This window comes from Thermobia domestica, chromosome 18 (genome assembly GCF_964235325.1).
Source record: "Thermobia domestica chromosome 18, izTheDome1.hap1.1, whole genome shotgun sequence".
Lineage (NCBI taxonomy): Eukaryota > Metazoa > Arthropoda > Insecta > Zygentoma > Lepismatidae > Thermobia > Thermobia domestica.
The window spans coordinates 15,564,614-15,591,492 of NC_137471.1; the positions used below are offsets into that span (position 1 = coordinate 15,564,614).

Genomic DNA, 26,879 nt, shown 5'->3' on the forward strand with positions numbered 1-26,879 from the left:
AGAATTATTTGCAATTGTTTGTCTTCGATTCAAGCAACAACTGTAAATCTTCTATAAGAAGTATTTTCAATTTACAGAATTTCTTAAATTACAATGATAATGATGATGATCTTCTGTTCTGCCCGAAGATCCCCAGGCATGGTGAATCCATGGTAGTTTGCTATTGCCTTTCATGGTATGGCAATACCATAGAAAAAGGGAATCGTCATACGCTTACAGAAGCCGTAACTTCAAACACGTCTGTTCATCCGACATACATCATTCCAATTCCGAAATAAAAGAAATACGACAAACTGCACGTACCAAACTTCGATCTGAAATTTTTACTAGTGCTCCATTTCACAAGGTCCTTCAGAGCAAACGAATTAAAGGAAATATTAAGTCAAAAAGAAAACTTTTTCATAATCTCAATGAACCATTCACTTCAACAGAGAAAACTGCAGCTTAGATCAACCAAATTTCAAGCCCAATGTGTCACGAATTGTATGAAGAACCAATTGACGAGGACTGGATTCAGTGCATTAATTGTGAACGATGGTGACGTGTTCAGTGTTCGTCTTACGAAGGGGATTTGGGTTTCAAGTATGATAGGTGTTGAGTGCGCCCTCTTAGGGACCACGAAACGCACTCTTTGGGACAGTGGTCCTTAAGAGTACGCATTTGGATTTTTTCACTTTTTAACGCATATCTCCATATCTACATTTAGTAGTAAAGTTTTCCATTTCTTACAATGTAGTTTAACCTTCAATTAAAATTATATTCAATTTATATAATTTTTACTTCATTATTTTTGGAGCTTTTTCAAGATGAATATTAAGAGCGTGCTCTTTGGTAACCTTCCTCTAAATTCTCGAGGAAAAACATCATTATTTCAAAACTGTTCAAATGGCACTTAGATCCTAATTTACTTCAGGTCTTCATATATATATATATATATATATATATATATATATATATATATATATATATATATATATATATATATATATATATATATAGATATATAGATATAGATATAGATATAGATATATATATAAGCTGCGGATTCAGGATATGATCAAGGGAGAGGCTAAATCGTAGTTTGCTGCTTTATCCAGTGTAAAGAAGGCAGGATTGAAGCCAATTTTATCCAGTGTCAAGGGCGTCAAGGGTGGCTATATAGGGGATATATATCTATAAACGTTACCCTATTTGTTAGTTGCAAATTTTACTTGAAATAAGTTTAATTTATAATTACATAATATGAGAACAACAACGAAATACACGTTGAACTGTAATGTAAGTCAAACATAATCAAACTATCATTTTTGGTATGGAAAACAACCGCCCCTCTCAAAAAAAGTCTGCCCCTCCTTTGCCCCACTACGAAATTAAAGCTGGCGTCATCACTGTTAATAATGAATACTGAATGCACAATTAATAATGAATTATTATTATTATTATTATTATTATTATTATTATTATTATTATTATTATTATTATTATTATTATTATTATTATTATTATTATTATAAACACGAATCGTGCATTCATTAGATCTATTAATTTATGAAAGTGAACTAAAATGTATAATTACATAATTTGAATGGATTTAAGCACCATATATGAAGTCATTCTACTGCTATTTCTGTTATTATTATTAAAGTACAATTCGAGCTATTAATTTGATACTTGAGCCTGTCTAACTGCATCCAGACGACTGGTTTGATCCGTGGAAGAATGGGTGACAATGCATGTCTCATTACTTCATTCAAATACTTGGATCTCTCTATTTCTCTACTTCTTGTACTTTCAGGGATTGAGAAACCCAGTTCATAGAAATATATAGTTGAATGAATTCGGTGACGGATTGTATCAGAAGGGAAGAATATTTGAAATTCTCTAGCAACTGAACCCGCGGCTGTACTTTCACAATCCCTTTACAAGAAGGCATTGATAACGTGTCAACTAGTGTTGATCTTGATAAGTTCGCCTACCTTGTAACCAGAGGCAGGTTATAAGAGGAGATCCAGTGGTAAAACTTAAAATTTAACCGCTCTAACTAAACTACGGCAAGAAAGGTTACCACTATTGTTATATACAACAATTAGTACCTTAATCAAGTATTCTTCTCTAGTTCGAAGCGAAAAAGTTTAAACTTTTACCGGTGGGACTTCCTTTACGAGCCGCCTCTTGTTGTAATTAGTTCTCTGTAGTTTTTCCAAAACACGTACTGTTCATTTGTAAACTTCCTTTGTTTATACGAGTAATAGTCCGAACGCTATGTTCCAACAACTTACCAAATACAAAAAAGTAGGGTAAGACCCCCGAATATGAGACCCTGAAAGTTTGAATGCTATATACTGGTTAACTAAAATATACACAAATACTGTTCTTACTTTAATATATTCTGTGGAATGTCTAATTTACGATACAAACTATTGGTGATATACATAAAAATATGATAAAAAATTATATTGAAAAATATGACCAAAGTTGCTACACTGCCATTTTTTACGAAGGGTACTTAATAAGAGACAACGGCTTTTTGTGTACTCTAAAAAGAGTTCTTTTATTAATTCGCCTTTCAACACTGTCTTTAAGCCAAATCCTGTGATGGCACAAAAATATAAAACGTTACATTTTCAATCTACCTCATTTTCTTCAATTTTAGAATATATACACTGTAAAAAAATTTACACTTTTTGTACGCATAAACTACAACGATTTTCGAACACTTCTTTTAATGTACAAACACACTATGCGATCAACAGTATCCGGACACCTGGCTAAAATGACTTACAAGTTCGTGGCGCCCTCCATCGGTACTGTTGGAATTCAATATGGTGTTGGCCCACCTTAGCCTTGATGACAGCTTCCACTCTCGCAGGCATACTTTCAATCAGGTGCTGGAAGCTTTCTTGGGGAATGGCAGCCCATTCTTCACGGAGTGCTGAACTGAGGAGAGGTATCGATGTAGGTCGGTGAGGCCTGGCACGAAGTCGGTGTTCCAAAACATTCCAAAGGTGTTCTATACGATTCAAGGCAAGACTCTGTGCAAGCCAGTTCATTACAGGAATGTTATGGTCGTGTAACCACTCCACCACAGAACGTGCAATATGAACAGGTGCTCGATCGTGTTGAAAGATGCAATCGCCATCCCCGAATTGCTCTTCAACAGTGGGAAGCAAGGTGCTTAAAACATCAATGTTAGTGCTCTCAAACGGGTCGGGTCGGGTCAGGTCAACTCGGGTCGGGACAGTCGGGTCAGCTCGGGTCGGGTTGTCGGGCCGGGTCAGTCGGGTCAGCTCGGGTCGGGTTGTTGTGTCGGGTTATTCAGGTCGGGTCAATCGGGTCAATCGGGTCAGCTCGGGTCGGGTTATCGGGTAAGGTCAGTCGGGTCGGGTTGTCGGGTCAGTTCACTTTGGTCAACTGAGTTTAGGTTGAGCTTAAACTCGGCTGGAGTCGAAAACTGCTGTTTTTCACTAGCTGCCTAATTAAAAATAGCAATTTTCAATTGATTTTATAGAAACCATAAATCTATTTTGAACACTTGCAGCTAGTGCTTTTATGGTAAATGCTTATTTTTGTAATTGTCTGTACTTTAACTTTTAAATGTGGAAGATTGATTTTACCAATCGACTGTAATATTAATATCTACGCCAATATAGAGTCTGGATTTAGAACAAAACTAGAAGTTGTTTAAGTAGGGCCAAAAGAAAGATTGGATATGGACGACCAAGCCCAAGCAGTGCTGCAGTGGCTCAGTGGTAGAGAATTCATCTCTGGTGCATGGTGTCCATGGTTCGATCACAGCTTGTGCTAAGTAGGCTTTGTGATGGAGAAACGCCGTGTAGTGGGTTTTCTCGGGGTTCTCCTGAAATCATTGCCTCTATGTACAGGACTAAGTCACTGGTTAAGATTTACTAGGACTATTTTGGCATAGCCTATCATTTGCATCAAAAAGAGGAAAAATAACGTCCACCATTGGTTTCTAATTAGGAATATGTATGTGCACTTAGTTAAGATTTATGAGTAACTAGAAACAGTTTTTGAAAATGTATGGGTCCTACAAAATATGAACATTCTTCCAACAATTAAAATTGTTTTGCCTTTCTTGATACACAAATAGTGTCCGACAGTGTAATTTTACATAAAACGGAAGGTAAAGATAAATAACATTTTAATATATCCGTAACGGTCACAATAGGGAACCAACAATGAACATCAACGTGAAATATTAGACTACTATGTGAATACAGAAATATCGATACAAATAAGCTCCTGAGACCCAATATTACTATATGACTCACATTATGAGACCGGTCTTATATACTGAACCCGTTAAGGGTCTCATAAGAAGCCATTCGACCGATATACAAATGACTAACGCCATCTCAAATATAAGTGGAAAAAAGCCGGTAACTTATTACATGTTGCAATACGCATACTAACTGCTATAAAAGAAAGTAAAGATAGAATGAATATCAATTTGTCTTATCCATTTTTAGCGCCTGATGTGTGCACGTTAAAAAAAAAAATAAACTGTAAGGACAGACATTCTTTCAGCCTCCACTATACTAACAACCCTCCATATAACGAGCTCACGTGACTTCCAGTGCTGTGGCAAGCTATTTCCTTCGCTTCCACTAGATTGCAGCTCTTGCTTCAAAAGATAGGTAGGGGTCTCTATTTAGGTGCCTATCCTCATATGAGGAGTTCTTATCCCCATGGAGTCGGCACCTATGAGGTATACATTTGTATACATGTATGTACGTTTGGTCATTAAGTCTATTTCAACTTCAGAAAACAACAAAGTGTAAACTAGGTATAGAAAAAAGAAAATATTTAATACATACAGCCAGGGCCGGATTTAGAGGGGGTGCAAAGGTGAACGTGCACCCCCTTCCCCCGTCGTTGTAAATATACACTACCTAAAATGAGAAGCTGGCAGTGAGTTTTGCAAAAATTAATAGTTTCAGCCAATTTTCAGAAGGTTGAAGGAAAAGGATTCATCGAGATCAGACACTTAGCATTTCCAGGGCAATTCCTCATTCACATCACACATGCCCAAAGACATTAAAAAAAAAACTCACTTTAATTCAAATGTACTGGCAGTTATTTGGTGCACCCCCCTCAGAAAATCCTGGATCCGATCCTGCATACAACTATAAAAAATGAATGGGATACAACATGCATTCAAAATGGTCGCCTCTTTGCCTGGACACCAGCTCAATAAATCACGCAGTCAATCATCAAATGACAGCATGCTCCACAATCAAGTGTATTTCAGAACTGCTTTCACGAACGCAGGCTTCAAATGTTCGAAGTTCATGTGAGGTTTGGCACACAATTTTTCTTGCAAATAGGTCAATATCTTGTAAATAATGTATTCAAGTCGAGTTTAGCGAGTGTCATTCCTCTCATTGAATGAACGCAAAGTTTTTGCTGTGGAACAGTTCTTGAACAGTCTTTACCTTTGTGAGGTAGTACTGACTCTTGAAGAAATATTCAAAGCTTACTTTTGAATTTTGTTGCACCAAAGGGTTTTACCAAAGATGTTATAAAATAGAGGATCTGCCCATGCAACAAAATCGTAAACCCATACGTCACAGCTTCGCCACACCTTCTCTGCCCACTCCGTGCCACTAAGGTCGCAATGTTTCGAGCCAACAGTCATGGCGGAAACGAGAGTAGCCAATCAGACGTGCCGGTTCAGACGATGCTCGTTTGTTTTTTGGCTTCATTGAGTTCATATGATGAAGATACGTATGGACAAATCCTCTATTTTATAACATCCTTGGGTTTTACTGCCTTTTTGAAAATATCCTCTTGCCATTTTGAACCCTATTTTTGATATTTTATTAGTATAAATGGACTTATGTGGGTCCCAAACGAAACCATAACAGACAGCGAGTGGTCTTCCTGGACTCCAGGAACCTTTTCATACTCACGCGCTACAGAACTGATCGTACGGTACACTCTTTTACCATTATGCTCTTTAAATATTTTTCAATTTTGAAAAATTTCTCGTCGTGGTCAAAATTTGGCTATGCTTGGTACTATTGCAGGAGTAATGTTGATCTTTTGTCACATTTAATCAGGAGTTGTTTAGTGACCTCTTTTTATTCGGTAAGTATGCAGTCCCAGGTTCCCACTGATCGCCATTGTTAACTATTTTCTGTCAAGTTCATTTGCATAGAAATGAGTTTGTGCTTTCGAACAGAATTAATAGCAATTCGAGTCGTAAGCACGGACGTCTCTGGTGGGGGGACAGGGGGGACGTGTTCTCCCAATATCTATTTTGTTGAGGAAATGAAATTAACCAAGCTAGTCTATATGGAAAAAAAAAGTACAGAGAGGAAGAACAAATTAATTTATATGTGTTGTTAAATATTAAGTTAATGTGATTAAAATGTCCATTTGACGTGTGCCACTTTCTAGATAAGAAATACGTAAATTTTAAATGGAAACGACGGGGAAAATGGTGAACAATCCTTAAGAAGATTGTGATGATTGTGGTCAAGAGCATACTGTGTGAGTCACTGAACGAAGAGTACTGCATTGTAAGAAGCAGAAACGTTGTATTACGAGAAGACAACACAGAATACACGAATTGTTGAAATTTGTACTTTGAGGTGAACGTAAAATTTGGAATAGTGAGCCAATCAGGTACATTGGGAATAATGAGTAAAAAAAATAAAAATGGAAGTAACTAAGAAGATATTAAGACATTGCTGGAGAATAAATTATATTCGGAATAACATGTAGGAGGTATGGTAGAAGGAAGGTAGAGAAAGAATAAATTAATGGATAATATTAAAGAGTATAATTCCTATGTCAAAATGAAGAAGTTACCTTTTAAAAAAACATATAGTATGTAAACTTAAATTTGTGGCAGTAATGGAAGAAAATTATGGTGAATGGGTGAGTTAAGTCACTTCATCATTACTGCACTAAACCTAAGTGCAAGGATCTAAAACTCACATTTTCGGTTCCAAACAATACCTCTGTTACTCAGGGGCGTAACTAAAGACTTGGGGGCCCTCCCACAGAAGGCGTGGAGTGGGGCCCCTTCCCTACTTCCCACTTCACGATTTGGGGGCCCCTGATGGCTTGAGGACTCCCCGCAATGCGGGTTTCCGCGGGGCCCTTATTTACGCCCCTGCTGTTACTTACAGAAAGCATGGGTTGGTGAATGTTTCACTTTGTTTTCACGCAAATAAGGCCCCTCCCTTACTTATCTTTGATCTATTTAGACTTCAAAGTTCACTGTTTCAGAAACTTAAAAAAAAAAATTCAATTCTCCCTTGCATTAGCCTATAATATTTATAAGTCAATGTAAAATATAATCATTGTAAGTTCCATATGCAGCACATGACTTGGGAACACATTGGAAACAAATGAACAACAAATACTGGCGGAAATACGTCATGTTTAATCTTTCGATTCTATTGGTAAAGGTAGTATGAGGATCCAGTTAGTTCATTAATTCAAGTAATTACCTCTTATTCATAATTTTGACTTAAATTCAGTTGGGGTCTAGTAACATTCTAGTCGTCCTCCTCGATTTTAACTTGTCAGAGACGCCCATGGCCGTAAGTGTGCTATTGTTCTAACGGAGCATCGTCTGCCACTACGAGGTTTATATCTTAAGGTGCGTGCGCACTTGCAACATTTTGCCCGAGCAGAACAACGAAGATGTTCGTTGTGATGTTCTGTGCAGTGTCACACTGTTACGGCAATCCATTAGCTCGCACTGTAACACACACGAACATACGATGTTTTCCATTAGTCGAGTGAGTAGGAGGCAATGTCTGCTTCTGTGCAGTTGGCTGCTGCTAGCTACATTTTATTCATCTCGCTCAAAAAAAAAAAAAAAAAAAAAAAAAAAAAAAAAAAAAAAAAAACGGAAAGCACTACCGCGATGGTGGACAAAGCAAGTGTTTGCGAATCGACCTATCTACAGTGGTTCTAATTTACTGTCGGATTTAAAGTTTCGGTCTGTAAGCGGACAATATAAGAACTTTACACGGATGTCACCCACTGAATTTGAGTATTTGATAAATATGATTGGGCCACAATATTTCCAAAAATAGATGCACGTTTGAGAAAAGCGATTCCTGTGCAAGAAAGACTGTCTGTGTGGGTTGATGTGCGCGCACAATGTACGGAGGGCGTCCACAGTAGCACATGTTACAACACGTAACATTCCTTTGATGTGTCGAGGAAAAACCGACTCCACTCGGAAAACATTCGGAGCGTAACATCGTAACAAAATTTGTTACGTTGTTCTGTGCGGAGAGCCATTAATTGACCGAACATGTTACGCGTACATCTGATGTCCGTTGTTGTGTGCGGGCAAAATGTTACAAGTGAGTACGCAACTTTAGAGACGACGTTTCGTTATGTATATATCAATCGTCTGATAAAGAAACTAAGGAGCATTCTATGCAATCTCTGACTCCAAGGATGGTGAAAAACATTAATCGTGTGGCTCATTATGACGGCATAAATCGTCATCAAACCAATGAGGACATTACTAATAGTACTAAGTTGTTGGAGACCACCTGGCAGCGTAGTTTGACTGAGAGCTGCGTGTGTAAGCCAAGGGCGCAACCACGGTGTCCACCGCATCCGGGCCCCCCAAACTTCCTAACTCAACATACTTTCGTGCACTTTCTCAATAAAACTCTACTTGTTTAACAGGGAAATTATTGATGTAGAATGGAAATTTGATTTTACACTTTACCTGTACTCCTCTTATGAAAACAACCTAGTTGTATCATTATTTTCCGAAAATATAGGTGGAAGAATTTTAAAATTACTTATTGTATCATCTTTTCGGGTACAGAATAATACCAGTTTAATACTACGAAAACATAGTGGCTTGTCGTATTGGAATTTTTTCCCAAAGCTTGGAACCTCCCCCAACCAAAATTTCTGAGAGTGTGCTTGGTGTGAGTACATACCAAGGATATTATAAAATAGAGGATCTGCCAATACAACAAAACCGTGAAGCCATACGTCACAACTTCGCCACACCTACCCTGCCCAGTCCGCGCCACTAAGATCACAATGTTTCGATCCAACAATCATAGCGGAAACAAGAGTACCCAATCATATGTGCCGGCTCAGACGGTTGTTTTTTCGGCTTCATTGAGTTCATATGATGAAGATACGTATGCGCAGATCCTCCATTTTATAACATCCTTGGTACCTATTTTCTCGCCATTTTAAGCTATGAACAAAATGAAGAACCACTGAGGACATCTTGTGAGTTGATTGAGAAAGTGATAATGATCAACAATTTTCAATAAACATAAAGCAGTTGATGAATGGAAGTTGTTGAATGCCAGTTTTACATTTTCAACTGTACTAGACATGCCACACTTTGATATACGGTAAACAACTACCAGACAAGAAGTCACATTTGTTTTAAGTTTTTATTCATAGTATTTAATTTTAATCTTACCAGTTCTGTAATCTGTAGAGATGCGCATGATTCGAGAAATGTCTCGAATCTCGACTAGACTCGACTCGAATTCGAGTCAAGATTCGAGTCGAGACACACTTTGTGAAACTCGAGACGAGTCGAGACAAACTTATTTCTCGGCTCGAGTTTTCGATTGAGACACGAGTTGAGTCGAGATTGCTCGTAAAAATCTCGACTTGACTCGAATGTCTCGAAAATCTTTCTATAATTTTTAATATTAATTTGAAGAAAATATTCACTCAGAAACACTCGGCGCGAGAATTTCGGAAACTGCATGACTTGTCGGGTGTTCGAGGAGTGCTGTCGTGATTGTTTTCAACAAGTGGCGAAACCAAGGGAAAACGATGTCCAAACGTCGAGGGTTTGGGCACACCCCACCTCATGACAGATGTCGGACCTCGTAAGCTGTGCAGACTATTAAAACAGGACAGGCAGTGAACTGTGGCGGAACTAACATCAGACTTAATGCTGGGCAAAGTACAAGTGTCTGAACACACAGTGCATCGAACAGTCATAACGATGGGCCACCGCAGCCGACAACCCATCCATGTGCGAATGTTAACACCACGACATCGGCAACTACGACTGAAATGAACACGTGACCATCGCCACTGGATCTTGGCCAAGGATGTTATAAAATACAGGATATGCCCATATAACAAAATCGTGAAGCCACACGTCACAGCTTCGCCACACCTACTCTGCCCACTCCGCGCCACTATGATCGCAATGTTTTGAGCAAACAATCATGGCGGAAACGAGAGTAGCCAATCAGACGTGCCGAATCAGACGATGCTCGGTTGTTTTTTGGCCTCATTGACTTGTTGAAGATACGTATGGGCAGATCCTCTATTTTATAACATCCTTGATCTTGGCGCAATGGCAGAGCTTTGCATTGTCTGATGAATTCCGCTACCTTCGTCATGACGATGGGAGGGTGCGAATCCGTCGTGTTCCAAGTCAACAGCTCCTTCACACGTGTACTGTGGGACGAAGACAAGCTGGCGGCGGCTTAATTGTGCTCTGGGGAACATTCACTTGAGCATCCATGTGTGTAGTGGAGCTTGAGCAAGGCACCATGACGGCCAAGGCGTATCGCATACTGCTTGCAGACTACGTAAACCTCTTCATGACGACCATGTTTCCCAACGGTAGTGGCATTTTTCTACAAGATAATGCACCATGTCACAAGGCCAGGAGTGTGATGGAGTGGTTCGAGGAACACAGGGGTAGTTCCAAGTGATTGCTGACCCCAAAACTCGCCGAATCTGAACCCAATCGAACACATCTGGGATGTGATTGAACGTGACGACAGAGAGCATCACCCCTCCCCGAAATTTTCAGGAATTAAGTGACCTGTAGATTTACATGGATACCAGCTCTCTCCAGCAAACTGCCAAGAATCATTGCGTTCACGTCAAGACGCGTTGCCGTTGTTATCCGTGCCAAAGGTGGACATACTAACAACTGGGTATGTAGTCACAATGTTCTGGCTGATGCGTGCGTATATTTATTTTAACTCGTACATTTTGTCTCGACTCAAATTTCGAGACGTCTCGTCTCGAATTCGAGTCGAGTCGAGACAGAAACATTTTCGACCCAAGACACGAGTCGACACATTTTCTCGAGACGAGTCGAGACAGGCTTAAATCTCGACTCATGCGCATCCCTAGTAATCAGGAGCGTCATTTCAGATTTTGTTTGGGGGGGGAAGTTCCCTTGATATAAATTTCGTGTTTTTCACTGATTTACAACTATTCTATTGATAAAATCTATATAAACCTCAAACTTAGGAGGGGTAATTGTCCCTTCCTGCCCCCCTAAATGACGCCCCTGTCTGTAATATTTAATAACATCCAAGACGTCTGGTAAAATTTCCTGTGAACTCACTTGTGGCTAATCGGTTAGCGTATGCGCTTTTAGGATGGGAGACTCATATTAAACTCCCGATGGGAGCTCATGTTTTTCGAATTACACGTTAAAACTGTAGGTCCACGTCTCATATAGCCTCGCTGTTGAAAGGGACTCAAACCTGAAAATCCAACCAAATCAATCAAAATGTGTTGTGTTTAGATAGTATCACATCAGAAATACTTCTAATCTTATTTTCTCAGCAGGTTTCACAATGGAAAAAGAACATGTGTTTGAATCTCCATGTCCACCGGATCCAACAGCCATTGCCCAAAATGTAGGAGTTTTTGATTTCATCTTTAACAACATGAAAACACATCTGGAGGAAATCAAAGATAAAGCGTGGGTGGTAAGTAGTCTAATTTCTCTTTTTAATAATAATGTTGTCCACGAGACGAGTCACCCCTTCTCAGTTCTCGTCTCGTTTCGAGAGAAGTAGTACGTTCTTAAATTCGAGACGAGACGAGACGAGAAATTTCTCTAGACTCATGGATAACACTAGTTTAACCAAATCTTAGACCTCAGAAACTATTTTGGTGTTACATTGTTTATAATGTTATGGTGTGTGGTCTAGTTTATTACAAAATGACTTAACACTTCCAGTCAATTCATATTCCAAGCTGTAAGATTTCCAATGAAGGGAGTGAAGAATTGAGCAGATACTGGTACCGATTTTCCGGTAAAGCTTTTTTGTGATACCCCGTGTAACGAAACACTCTTAATCTCCTTTCCTTCAGAATGACCACCCCGGGTCAAAATCCGTACTTGAAAGAATAAGAGAACGGCACATATCTAACGTTCAAAATACAGACCTGTCCACCGGGGAAATAATAAAAAAAAAAAGTGGGGAGAGTTTTCGCCGGTACTGTATTAAAAGGCCGCGTAGCGCACTCAGATAATGTATACGTATCACTCTCACTTTTAATATACAAAATTCAAGCAAAACTGGAAGTTACTTAGCAATGACAACCCTACTATTTCAAATTAACAAGGATAAACAATTTATTATAAATAAAGAAAAAATAATAAAAAAAATCAAAAAATAATAGTACACAAAATATTAACAATTGGATAATAATAAAAAAAACCTACAGTTCCTGATGGAAAAACAGCCTAGAATACATATTTTCTCAAAAGCGCCATTCCAAGATGGCCTACAGCAACCTCCAATTTTCTCATCTTTAAGTAGTCAAATTTTTAATTAGCAAAATCATACACTTGCTCGTGTCTACATATGTCAATCCTTAAATAATCGTTTTTCAAATACATTTAAGTATACTCACGGAAATTCCAGTGATAAATTTTTCACCATTTTCCACAAAAACAATAATTTAATTTAACAAAGTGTAAAGAACAAACACTACGTACCTTAAACAGTGACCAACTGACGATCTACGTCAGTTGATCCATGGCTTCCATTCCGGGTTCGAAACCAACCAATCACAATCCGGATTTTAGATCCCGAGAGCCTCGTCGTTTTACATTACCAGCTGGTACCAGATCTTCGAATATATTTTCTCAAATCATTACACACCTGTTTGAGACCAGAAAGGGTGAATGGAAGAGGTAAAGGGAGAATAAGATTGTATGTCTCCATAAAATAAAAGATGGCGCCATCTACTTCCTAATAAATCCATAATGATAAGTTACCTTATTATATATACATACATCACCCAAATCCTCATTACATATTTGTGACAATCCATGTCGTCACACCCGAGACTTCTTTTAATTTGGGGGACCAGTTATCCCAGGCCAATTTCAAACCAGCAAGCGAATGAAGGCGTTCTTGCTTGAACTTAACACAAGTTTTATTCAAACCTGTCAGCTGGAAGAAATAGGCGAAGAATATCGGGCCCATATAGGAAGGATTTCCTAACCCGTAGTAACGATTCCATACTGCGTCGTGAGATAACACGTAACAGTAATAGGGGTACCGTACACAACCCCCTATGCATCGTAATAATAATAGTATGAAAACTATATATCGTGATTCTACGAAAACAGTAAAGGGCCTGTATCAACGTTCAAATATATGCAAGCTATTATCTAATATAAATAAAATAAAGAATTTGTTTGTGTGTCTGTCTGTGTGAGGCCTGGGGACCAGACGAGTGGACCGAGAGTTACAAATTTTGGTCACGGGTCCCTTGGTCCAGGCTCCAGACCAAGATGAAGAAGTTTAAAAAAAATCGAACCCGGAGGACAGGCGTTTAATTCGTCTCAGAGCAGGCCTTTAACGGGGCATGTAAAAGTAGTAGAAAATGACCGATATTAGTGTCGAATTCATAGTTTTTGCTGAAACTTCGATTGCATTAACTTCCAAATCCACCTCATTCGGCTGCAGAGCTGAAGTCACCAGAGGGGATACCAAGACATGTAAAAATAATCCAAAATGGTCGATATTAGTATCAAATCGATAGTTTTCGCGGTCGCTGAGATCAATGGTGTGACACTTCCGTTACCGATGAATTTCAAATTCAGCTACCTTGTATGCTAACCGAGGGTCACCTGGTGGGAGGGGTTACCGAGATAGGTAAAAAAATAATCCAAAATGACCGATATTTTTTCTTTCGTTGTTCAGTTTGTTTACATAGATATTTCATCTGACCCATGCGAAGAATCGGTTAATAATAAATATGTTTAAAATGTTATCATATCGCACTACTCGTACACCTTTTGTGACGTGGTAACTTCTAGATAACATTAAGAACAAATGAAGTCATAAATTTAAAAAATGAATCTAGAAAATTTCGAGACGAGACGAAGCATTCTTTGAGAGTAAATACAAAACGACAAAAGGCAAGAACAAAATTTACGAGAGACAAGACAATTTTATTTCTTGAGCAATATTAATCCCATATTTATGCATCCATAAATTTCTTCTTATATTTATCATCAGTATATGTTGACCAATATGACAAAATATGTCATTTGTTTTAGCTTGGTAGGCAGGGGTGCCTATGACGCAAATTGCGTCATTGAAATATTTAGGGGGGGTTAAAAATCTATATAAATATGTTTGAAGGGAGTGTAAAAATTAATCGAAAAGTTTTTTTTTTCATGGAAGAACACCTACGGATAGACAGTTGAGGGAGGGTGCGGCATGGACATGAGGGGGCCACCACTGTGGTAGGTATATGAAAACCTTAAATAAAAGAAAATAAATTAAATGAAATTTGCTTCGAAAATGGTTCTTTGAAACATTGATTATGTTGACTTCAATCTTGATTTAAAAACCATTTTGAATTTAAGAAATTTGTATATCTTAACTTTATGACAAGGGTCCTATACAGGGCTGCCAACTGTATGGGTTTAAACACTCAGATACGTGTGTACCGGTTGCTATTGAAAATGTACGGTGAAGTAATAATTTTCACACTGGTTTTCTTTTATTGGTTAAATGCCACAATTTGATCATTATTGTTATCATTTAGCTTTTGTCATTAAGGCATTTTCGTACTTAAAGAAATGGTATAATATTGTGAACCATTGAATGTGTAAAAATCTCTTAATCGGCCTGATGTTACTGATATTTTGAATCATGTTAAAGTAAATATTGACAAGCTGTATTCAGAATTCACTACTTAAAAAAAAAAAGAAAAAAAAAGGTGCAAAATGAGATTGATCAGTCTTCTGTTAGTTGTAAATCGTTAAAAGTTTTTCAAGCTATACCTGACTCAACAGAGTTGTTTAATTTAGCTGCATTTGTACGAGCTCGTATTATCAATATCTGCAAGCAATGCATTTAGTGAAAGACTGCCTTATGCAGAGTCGTTCTGACGCTTGATTAGTGCCATACTAAAGAGCTCTACTAACATATGTTTCCTGCAGTAGTCAGGCTTTTAGTATGATGTTAATCATACGTCAAAACGACTCTGCATAAGGCGGAGAGTGTTTATTCTACTTAGTATGATGGGAAGTACTTGGACTAATACAAGAAACTGTACATCTGAAAATTTACTAAAATCTGAATTAACGGTAAAAATTAACTTCCACATGACCTGCAAAGAATTTTACTCTGATGTAAAAAAAAAAAAAAAAAAAAGTATTGAAAAGTGCTAAAAATGAAAATAACTATAAGTCTCGGTTCAGACGTGCAGAAAAGTCTGTTGCGGACCCGCGCGAGCCGGAAATACATTGGTTCATATCATTCATTCCACACGTGCAGACTTTCCCGCACGACTCTGCTGCGGGCCCGCAGCGGGCAAAAATTGAGTTGCGGGGACTGCTGGCTCGCAGCGAGTCCGCACAGGTGTTGCGGGTCGGAAAACCATTGCTGGCAATGAGGCAAGCCACACGTGCAGACTTTCCCGCGCCCGCAGAAATGGAAAGCGAAGAACTGAATGAAGAACTATTCATTAACGAAATACAAAAATATCACGAGATATGGAATTTAAAGTGCGAAATGTATAGAGATAGAAATAAAAAAACGGGATGCATGGAATAAGGTGTGTGAAATCTTATGTGAGAAATTTAATGAAAAAACAGAAGAAAAAAACAGCATTGGTATGTATTATTATTACTTTTCAATGTAAAAATCTATTATTCATGTAGTGTTTACATTTGATTTTCGTTTAGCGTACCTTTCCAGCAGAGAGGCTGTGAATACTTTTTTGTGATAACAATAGACAACAAATACGCTTGGAGAAAAAGCCTTTATTGTTAATGCAGTTTCTTTGATGAGATTTCTTGTCACTCACTCCGGAATGAACCGACTGTTTATAACGTACGTTGCATTATACTTTAGGTCGAGGCAAGGGCGCCCATCAGGGGGGAAAGGTGGGGCGTTCGCTCCCCTAAGAGGAAATTGTACTTGGGAATATCGAAAACCCAATAGAATTTTTACATTAGTTACAGCAAAAAATGAAACTATATTTGAAAAGTCGCTTACATTTGCCCCCCCCCCTTGAAAACCACAACATGGGCGTTCTTGGGTCGAGGTCACGTATTATATAGCTTCTGTGCTCAAAAGGGACGCTGAAGTCAAAAACAACCATCAACATAATAGCAGAACAGAAAAGAAAGAAAAAAACATCGTTTTTCGGCGGACAATTGTTGTCTTTATTTGTTAATGTACTAAATTTAAACCAAAAATAGAGTTAACACGAAAATTGTTGAACATCAGGGTACTCATGTGGTTAAAAAATAAAAAAGCATGCTCGAGATGTAACAAATATTTTTGTTTCTCGTGCAATTGATAATATTGTGCACGTCGTTGCTTTTCTACAGATAACAACTGAATGTTTTCTTACATAAAGAACAACTTAAACAAAGTTATGTTACCATGGAACTCTACCTATGTCGCTTACAAAATAATCAGCCATCTGTTTCTGCTTCCGTTTGCTGCGTTGCCTCCTTTTGGTGTTCTACACGTATTGGGGATTTCCTCAAAACCTTCTATCGTTAAATGTCACAATTATAAAAATGTTTCCTTTTTCTCACCTTAGAAATGGATTATTCGGAAACACTAAATCCATTATTTTTATTTAAGAGTTTACATTAAGAATTTCACATCTCCAATCTAAGCGAGTTCTATACTTTCTGAATATATAACGGGAAATGTCACTACTATAGGAATGAAATTAAATCCTTGAGTTTTACGTCGCACGATTATACCGGGTAGGCTAAAGGAAATAATGATGGTGATGCTAAATAAATGAAATGGTGGAATGAATAAAGTGGGAGGAAACGGGAGAACCCCGAGAAAACTCACGCACACGGTGCTTCTCGCACCACAATGCCCACTTGACGCAAGCTGGGATCGAACCAGAGGTGAACACACTATCACTGAGCCACCGGATCCCATAGAAATCCCCCATCTCCCCTTCAAGAGAAAATTTTCAAATTTATTGTGCTCCATTATTTTTAATATGAGTTTATATGCCGAATTTTACATCTCTAACTGAAGCGAATCCTCACATTCGGTAATTTGTGAATAAATAAAGGGGATACTATTATTGAAACGCCCCCTCTTGAGCGGGATATTCGGGAAGTCTCAAATAAATGTCTTATTTTTAATTTAAAGCCACCAACTATGTCAAAAAATCGAAATTAGTCACGCAATTGTTAAACTACGCCAGTGGCCGCTAATAACGTCTGAAAATGTCTATGAATAGGTCTCCGAATCTTTAACTTTCTGTGCTCTTACAAACGATAATTAGTTAACATAATTAACTTATCTTAATGTAACAGCCAGAGCTCCTACCTGGCTAAGCGGTTAGCGTACCCACCTTTGGCGAGGGAGGCGCGGGTTCGATTCTCGTCGGGAGCTCATGTGGTTCGGATTCCACGTTAATCAGTAGGTCCACGTCTCATATAGCCTCGCTGCTGAACGGGACGTTAAACTCAAAATCAACTCATTAATGTAACAGCCAACATTTCAATTGGTGGTATCGCAAGTCTCACGAAAGTATCATCTGCTTTAATTTTATCACTTATTTTCGATAAGAGTTTATCAAATGAAGTGATGCTCATGCGAAAATAATTAAAGGTCTTTTCTTCGTCGTTGCGTAAATCAATAAACATGGAAGAAAATTCACCTTTAAGCAGTCGTGAGCTTACATACGGATGAACCCAGTATCGTCTCTGTTTCTTCCTTAGGATTTTACTGGCTAAGCATACAAAAACAGCACGTTTTCTTTTTTCAATTTCCATCTTCAACTGCAGCTGAAAATAAAATGAGCTGTTTTCTATGTCTATGTGAAGTGGTTGGGCTGAGACGCCCGCACGAGTCTGCTGCGGGCCCGCAGCAGACTTTTCTGCACGTCTGAACTGGTTGATCTTTGACGCCCGCACGAGTCTGCTGTGAGTCTGTTGCGGGCCCGCAACAGACTTTTCTGCACGTCTGAACCGAGCCTAAGTTTAAGTCTGTTCAAAAATATATGTTTAATTAGAGTTTCAAACCAACTTTATTTTGTTTCTCTAACAAATATAGCTAAACAGATTTTTAAAAAATACATGGATATGTTTAACTGAAATAAGGTTCTAATTTAATAAAATTAAATATGGAGGACTCAAGCTGTGAATGTACGAGTGAGCAGGTTTGAAAACTTGGCAGCCGAGGTCCTATTATGCTAAGCTAACAATTGCATTATATTTTGACTAATAAAGCTACTACTAACAATAATAGTAACAGCGGAAGTAATAGTAGTAGTATCCGTAATAGAAGGGAAAAAAGTATATGATTTTAATATCCACTATTTTCAAAATCATTTGAAATGTGGATCTGACTTGTAATCTAAACCACTAGAGCACTCACTGGATATCGAACCAGGTCTCGGATCACTAGAAAAATGTGTATTGCATTATTATTTGTGTCTTTTTTTAAATCATTTCAAACCCAAACCTAGAAACACTGAATTCGGCCACGTGAGAAAACGGCTCTGATATCAAAAGAAAATCGACTCATGGGTAAATACCAAGGATGTTATAAAATAGAGGATCTGCCCATATAACAAAATCGTGAAGCCATACGTCACAGCTTTGCCACGCCCACTCTGCGCCACTAAGATCGCAATGTTTCGAGCCAACAATCATGCCTAAAACGAGAGTAGCCAATCAGACGTGTCAGCTCAGACGATGCTCGATTGTTTTTCGGCTTCACTGAGTTCATATAATGAAGATACGTATGAGCAGATCGTCTATTTTATAACATGCTTGGTAAATACGTCGATTTAGTTCCTGTAGAAACCCTGAAGATATTGAGAGAACCCCACTTGATTTAGAAAGTAAAAAACATCATCGGTGATTTAGATTCAAAATAGGCATAATTACAGCTTTTTATAGATTAATACAATCAATCTTATCCATAAGTAGCTATATAAATAATAAGAAAAATACCGCATTCTAAAATACTGTATTCTACTTTTTAACATAGTCATTACATATTTTTAGACAGACGCTATCCATGAAACAAGAGTGCTGTTTTCAGAAGTGGAACCATTTTCTAAAGCTGTTGCAAGTGCTCTGAGGAAAAGAGGATTCAAGAAGGGAGAAGTACTATATTTTGTCACTCATGAAATGGCACTTTTGGATTTGTTTTATCTTGGTGTTTGGAGGTGTAATGGCGCCATTAAGGGCGGAACTCCTGCCAATAGTGAAGGTAATTACAAATATAAGCGACCTATTAATTATGTTGAATCATAACAAATATGTGTACGCTAGTGAGGATTTTGTTTGATATTGCAATGAGACGAGGCTTTAGGCTGCCTCGTCTTGTTAAAGAATGTCTCGTCTCAAAAAGTTGTGCTCATCTCGTCTCATGTATTGTATCGAAGGGTTATTGCCTCGTCATGCCAAAAGTACGTACTGTTGTAACAAGACGAGATGAGACTTCAGAATATCTAATATAATTATAGCAATTCAATATCAGCTTATATTGAGAAGTACTCACCAACTGTCTCTATAAAAATTGTTGCGGAAGTTCCACAGGATTCTGAATCATGGATACTTGGATAGGGCACACACTAGTTCCTAAATAAAGTCTTCATCTGACTACGATAGGCAGCATGGTATTGGAGTTATGGACCTTTAAAATTCATTTTTTCATGTCTTCGGCAGCCTATAACTCCGAATGGAAGCATCTTTGCACCCAGGTTGGTCTGTACTGTTCGACTTATCTTGTCAGGAGTCACCTCCCAAACGTTGTCGGTGTTGTTTTGAAAGACTCTGTATACCGTTTTTTTAATGTTTGTTTTAGAGTGAAGTGGTGAATAACTGTCCCAGTTTGACTTAATATTACAACATTCGTAATACTTATCTTGACTTTTCGGACAAAATTGTCTGTGAATTAGTAGTAGTCAGTTACATAGAATAGCGCAAATGTAATTACTCGTATATGGTAAGTGTACAGTATGTGGTGATGGGATAATATTAGGAGGGAAAGTTTTCGGCCTAGAGTAGAAAGAAAAGAGGTACGATCTTCACTTTCTTTTTATTTCTCAACGTAGTCTTCCTGAACCTCAATATACTTGGCCAATCGATGTTTCAACGTTTGCATACCCTTCGAAAGGGAACTTTCGTCGAGACTGTCAAAATACTCCTCTATCGCACATATGGCATCGTTATCACTGTCAAATCTCTTTCCCTGTAGTTGCTTCTTCGAATTCGGAAATAGAAAAAAATCACTTGGAGTCAAGTCAGGTGAATAGGGTAGATGCTCGAACAATTCGAATCCAGCATCATGAATGGCTGCCATTGAAACCGTTGACTTGTGGCAGCAGCATTGTCCTGGTGGAAGAGCACTTTGCCTGACAACTTTCCTCTTCGTTTCTGCTTGATGGTTTTACTCAAGCTTCGGATTAAGTTCTCGTAATAGTCACCTGTGATGATCTGTCCACGTGGCAAATAGTCAATGAATAAAATTTCTTTAGCATCCCATAAGACTGATGCTATTATCTTCCCGGCGCTGGGTACGACGCGGAATTTACGAGTGCATAGGGAACCATGGTGTTTCCACTCCATAGATTGCCGTTTCGTCTTCGGATCGAAATGATGGACCCAAGTCTCATCCTTGATTACAAATTGCTTGTAAAACTTTTCTGGATTACGCTTTATCCTGGCGAAACGTTCCTAGGAACAAATCACTCGCTTCCTCTTCTGATCTATGGACAACATTCTTGGCACTCATCGAGAAGATATTTTTTTCATGTGTAGAACATCGACCAATATTGACTGCACGGTATCTAGTGTTGCCACGAGACGAGACAAAACAAGACTTCAGACTGTCTCGTCTCGTCTCGTGCAAAGCATGTGTCTTGTCTCGAAAAAATGTGCTCGTCCCGTCTCGTGTCTCGTCTCGAGAGGTTCTGTCCCGTCTCATCTCGTCTCGTCTCCTTTGTCTCGTCTTGTCTCGTAAAGAATATAGCGGCATACCATGGGAACGAAAGTAAAATGTAGCAGGCTGCACCATGCTAATCAAGATACAACTAAGTTGCAAGTATTACCCAGAACACACAAGACAAGAAATGTCACGGTAGCTACACCGTGAAGCCTTCACCTCTGGTGTATGTGGTAGTCGGTTCGATCTCGGTTAGTGCCATGTGAGCTTTGTGGTGGATAAACATTGAATGTGTGTGGGGACCGCGGTGGCTCAGTGGTAGTGGTAGAGCGTTCACATCTCTTGCTTGGGGTCTCAGGTTCGATCCCAGCCCCGCCAAGTGAACTATGTGGTGGACAAACACCGTGTGCGTGGGTTTTCCCGGGGTTCCACTTTCTTCATTCCACCATTTCATTCATTACTCATCATCATTGTCTCCTTTAGCCTAACCGGCATAACTGTTGGACGTAAAACTCAAAGATTTAATTCATTTTTCGAATGTGTGTGTTTTCTCGAAGTTGTCTAGTATCCTACCACTTTCTTCATTCCACTAATTTTCCCATCATCATCCATTCGGCCAAAGTTGCCTAAAGGTCTTAAAAATAAATTCAAATAAGCTCACAAGGCAAGGACAAATAGTTTACAAGATAATATATCTCTGCTGTTAGTTGTCTGAGGCTTCTCAACCCTGGCTTTTTTTTTTTTTTTTTTTTTTTTACATTCTGAAACTGAAATTTGTTTCGCCAGTTTCAATACACGAATATACAGTAAATTGCTCATAGGTACGTCGAAGATGAAGACACTAATGTCAAATAATGTTTATACGACAAGCAAAGTTCGATGTAAAGGTGTCACCATCCCGGACACTATCGTATACTATCAGCCAACTTGCTTTATAGTATATATATATATATATATATATATATATATATATATATATATATATATATATATATATATATAGATAGATAGATAGATAGATAGATAGATAAATAGATAGATAGATAGATAGATAGAGAGAGAGATAGAGAGATAAATAGAGAGATAGAGATGTTTGTACACTTTGATTTCATATATTCCAGACTTTAGGTTTCACAGTGTTAACCATACCAATCCAAAAACCACTTTCCATTTTAGCATGTTTAGATTTGTTGCAATTTATTTTATTTTTTTAATGCTCGGAACCAAATAATTTTATTGAGTAATGGAAAGTATTTGATTGAAATTTTATATGTTACTACAAAGTAATCTCTACTTAAAGTGCCATAGTCATGGGAGCTGAACGACACATCGGACGAAAGAATGCTTGGGGCCAGTCTTCACCTCCATGATTCAAATCTGTTCCCATAACCGCGGGGTGTGTGCTACTATGTGGTGGTTGCCCCTTTTGTGTAACAAACTCATGACAGTACACCAAGATTAGCTAGTGGTGTAAAAAAAAGTTGATTTTTGGGTGGCCATTTTGGATTAAAGTCTCGTGATCTATTCGCAATCATACAACGTACATCTTCATACCAAGCCGAGCGGTCTGCGGCAATAGACCATCGGCTTGAAGGCCGCGGGTTGAGTCCCGGAAGGGTCATGTGTATGGATTTTAACAGCATTTGTTTTTTCGTATTGTGTCAGGGGGGGGGGAATCGTACGGGATAAAAGGATTTCAGTCTAAAAAAAATTGGAGAGAATATCCTCCCCAGGATACTTTCATAGGAGTAAGGAATTACTAAAAAATATAGGATATACATTTTATAGCAGGTTTAAAAATATGGTTTGGGTATCCTATTTCTTTTCTGTTAATTATGTTCTTCAATGTTCGAATTTTGATCATTCTCATGATATTTTCTGCTTTCAACGGAGTTTCATGAATATTATACCAAATGTTCTTTACACTCTGCAAGAAACCATTTCTGAAGATAATTCAGGTCCTAATGAATATTATTCACTAGGAAAGGGAAATATTCCTCTCCTCTCAACATGGAAGCAGAGGGCAATTTCGCACTCTGGTCAGATCAAACATTTCCGCGTAACAAAACGAAGGTCCCCCTGTAAAACCTCTTCACCTAAAGTGTTATTATTAGTATCATAAATTTGCTGAAAGCAAACAATTTGAAGGGTTCGTCGATAATATCTTTGCTTTCTTTGTCCTTCGTCCGCCTTCCAAACGAAGAGGTGAATTTTAAATGTCTGCTGTATAATAAGCGAGCGATTGGTAAAATGGTAAAAGTGTGTTTTTATCTGTATGTGTGTATGTGTGTGTGTGTGTGTGCGTGTGTGTGTGTGAGAGAGAGAGAGAGAGAGAGAGAGAGAGAAGACAAAATTTTAGTTGTAAGATGACATACTTCAATTGCCGTTTTCGGTTCATATAGCGAAAAGAATACCGCCACTACAGAATAAAGACAAGTGTAGTCTGTTCTGTTCTCTTCCGCCATCTCAGCTTGAACTTTCAACTACAGCCTGTAATGAGTGTAGACCTTACCCAGTTTTCAAATTGAATAGATGGTGGTGGTAGTTCGGTTTCTTGACCTTGTAAAAATCTTCCCTGTCTTTGATTTTGTTTGTCATCATTCCAGCCAGAAATGAAAACAATGAGAATTCCTTAGTTTACAGCAAGGGGAATTGGAGACAAGACATTACGGATGATATTCCTGGTAGCTCATGTATCACGATTGTTTCATTCAATAGACAGAGGACGCTTTTCTATGAAGGCTTTTCAACATGTTTTCTCACAAAGGGGATTTTCCTTTTGCAATCTATATGACCACTGGCAATTTCGATCTTGGCCATTTACGAGACGAGACGAGACACGAGAAATGTCTCGTCTCGTGGCAACACTAACGGTATCATATGATATGTTAGTCTCCTCTACGATTTTGCGTATAGTCATTCTTCGATCGGCCATAACCATATCATGAATCTTGTTTATATTTTCTTCATTCTTCACCGCGCATGGGCGACTAGCACGTGTTGCGTCCATACATGACTCACTGCCAAGTTTGAACTCGTGACACCATCTCTTTATAGTTGAGAGATGGCTCAGTGGTAGGGTGGCTCAGTGGTAGAGCGTTCACCTACGGTGCTTGGGGTCCCTGGTTCGATCCTAGCTCTCGCCGTATGGACTTTGTGGTGGACAAACACCGTGCTCGTGGGTTTTCTCGGAATTCTCCAGTTTCCTCCCAGTTCTTCATTCCACCATTTCATTTATTTCTCATAATCACCGTCTCCTTTAGCCTAACCGGCATAAGCGTGGGACGCAAAACTCGAAGATTTCATTTCATTTTTCCTGTACGTCATGTAGACTTCCGGACTATGAGAAAGTCATGGCGAGTCTAATCTTATTTTTTCTCTATATAGATTTTCTAGGATAGCCTGATTTGGATAAATATACCACTAAACCTCTTGCACCGAACCTACCTCTGTTGCGTTAAATGGTCAGACACAGTGGCGTATTTACAATTTTGTTTCGGGGGGACTTTGCTATCTTCCGGGGGCGGGGGCTTTGCCTGAACATGTGAAAATTCTGCAAGATATTTCATTTCGTACTTTACTATAGTAAGTAAGATTTCGGGTGGGGGCGGCTTAAGCTCGGAAGCGTCCCCCCCTAAATACGCCACTGGTCAGACATGTCAGTGGAGGATGATTGAAAAGTTCTACTCGTGTTGGGTCTGCCTTCTCAACAATTTCAATTTATCAATACTACAAAAAAATCATTAAAATTAACAAAAAAAAAAGTAAATACCAAGGATGTAATAAAATAGAGGATCTGTCCATACAACAAAATCGTGAAGCCATACGTAACAGCTTTGCCATACCTACTCTGCCCACTCCGCACCAATAAGATCGCAATGTTTCAAGCCAACGATCATGGCGGAAAGGAGAGTATCTAATCAGAAGTGTCAGCTCACACGATGCTCGGTTGTTTTTTTGGCTTCATTGACTTCATATGATGAAGATAAGTATGGGCAGATCCTCCATTTTATAATATCCTTGGTAAATACTTAATATAATTTGCTACCTTGAAAACAAGCTTAGCACTCAATATTCTTCCGTTTATAATAATTAAATCTAATATTGTTACAGATGAACAGTATGTATTAATGAAAGAATGTGACACGAGATATGTGTTATGCGACAAAGACACAGCTCCACATGTGAAGGCTGTAGTGAAAAGACTTCCGTGGGCAGTCGAGCTCTTTTCTATTGGACAAGTTGAAGGAGCTACTTCACTTGACGAATTACTGCAAGACGATGGAAAAGGTAAGTAATTATTTATAAAGGTAATTACTTTAACCATGTCGCTCCCGGCGTCCCCCACCGGGGACATAAAACACGACGAGATTATTTTCTCTATACAATTTTAAAATCAAACTGGCAACGTTGGAAACTGTTTACAAGGCAAGGATCTTATAAAATAGAGGATCTGCCCTTTCAACAAAATCTTGAAGCCATACCTCACTGTTTCGCCACCCCTACTCTGCCCACTCCGCCCAATAGGATCGCAATGTTTTGAGCCAACAATCATGGCGGAAACGAAAGTAGCCAATCAGACGATAGCAGGAACGAGAGTAGCCAATCAAACGTGCCGATGCTCGGTTGTGTTTTGGCTTCATCAATTTAAGAAGATGAAGATACATATGGGCAGATCCTCCTTGTTACAAGGGATGATCATAGATGGATCATTCCCTGTAAACAGTTTTCAATGTTGCCAGTCTGATTTTAAAGTTGCAAAGAAATAATAATTTGGTTATATATTATGTCCCCTGTGGAGGGACGCTGGGACCGACAAATAGCCACCAAAGTGGCTGTATCTTTAGGGAATGTCAGGAAGTCTGTGTTCACTTACGTAAATTGTGTCTGTGTCAACTATTGAGCTGTTTCCACAATGTCTTACGTAAGAGCTTGCTCTGTGCAAGGCAAGCACAATTAATGCACAAGGTGTATGATTTAGATGCGTGTAGTCTACTTTCCCTTTTACCTTACGCCAAACAATGAGTTTGTCAAAACGTATAGCGAAGATTGGAGTTATTGATAAGTTTCCTTCAAAAGCAATGGAAAGCGTTTGCAAACGTTTGTTTCCTTACTACTCTCCAACACTTTGATTCTTTCCAGGCCCGCAACCAGAGGGGGCTAGAGGGGCCTAGCCCCACCCTAAACTTTTCGTGGCCTCTCCAGACCTCAGTACAAAAAAAAAAAAAAACAATCAAGTTATTTGCAAGAGAATTTTTAATAACTTGCCCCCTCCTAATATATTCATGCACCCTTCCCCCGAAACCTCTGTGTCTGGTTTCGGGCCTGATATCTTCGAAATTATCTTTGGATAAAATGTCATGTAAGTAATTTTTAAGCGTCTCTAATGAAAGTTATGGTTTTCAGGTAAATTTCTTTCCCCCAGAGGTGTCATTTCAGGAGAGCATGGGGTGCAATTGCCGTCCCTCTGAGTTCCATAAATGCATACATTTTAATCAATTATGTACTGAAAAGAAAACATGAAACTTATATTGCTGGAAAACCTTATCCCCCCTCCTTCCAAACAAAATCCAAAATTACGCTATTGTCTTCCTCACTTTTTTTCCCTGGCTAAGACCTTCTTAAGAAGCGGAATATGTGGTCCTCAACAGACTAGATGTTAAAAATTAGACGTTTCAAAACAGGGGCGGATCCAGGACGGACTTCTGGGGG

At 38.7% G+C, this 26,879-nt stretch overlaps 1 protein-coding gene across 3 annotated transcripts in view; it reads left to right on the forward strand.

The window, feature by feature from the left end:
- LOC145676078 (luciferin 4-monooxygenase-like) overlaps nucleotides 1-26,879 on the forward strand; it is a 97,203-nt gene that overhangs the window by 2,624 nt on the left and 67,700 nt on the right. For 2 of the 3 annotated variants that reach the window (XM_081746951.1, XM_081746949.1), the window contains exons 2-4: nucleotides 11,593-11,735; nucleotides 19,283-19,490; nucleotides 25,281-25,457. In XM_081746951.1, coding sequence (XP_081603077.1) covers nucleotides 11,601-11,735; nucleotides 19,283-19,490; nucleotides 25,281-25,457 — 520 coding nt within the window. In that variant the 5' untranslated portion in view covers nucleotides 11,593-11,600. Of the gene's footprint in view, nucleotides 1-11,592; nucleotides 11,736-19,282; nucleotides 19,491-25,280; nucleotides 25,458-26,879 lie in introns of those variants that run through there. The other variant, XM_081746952.1, reaches the window with a different exon arrangement.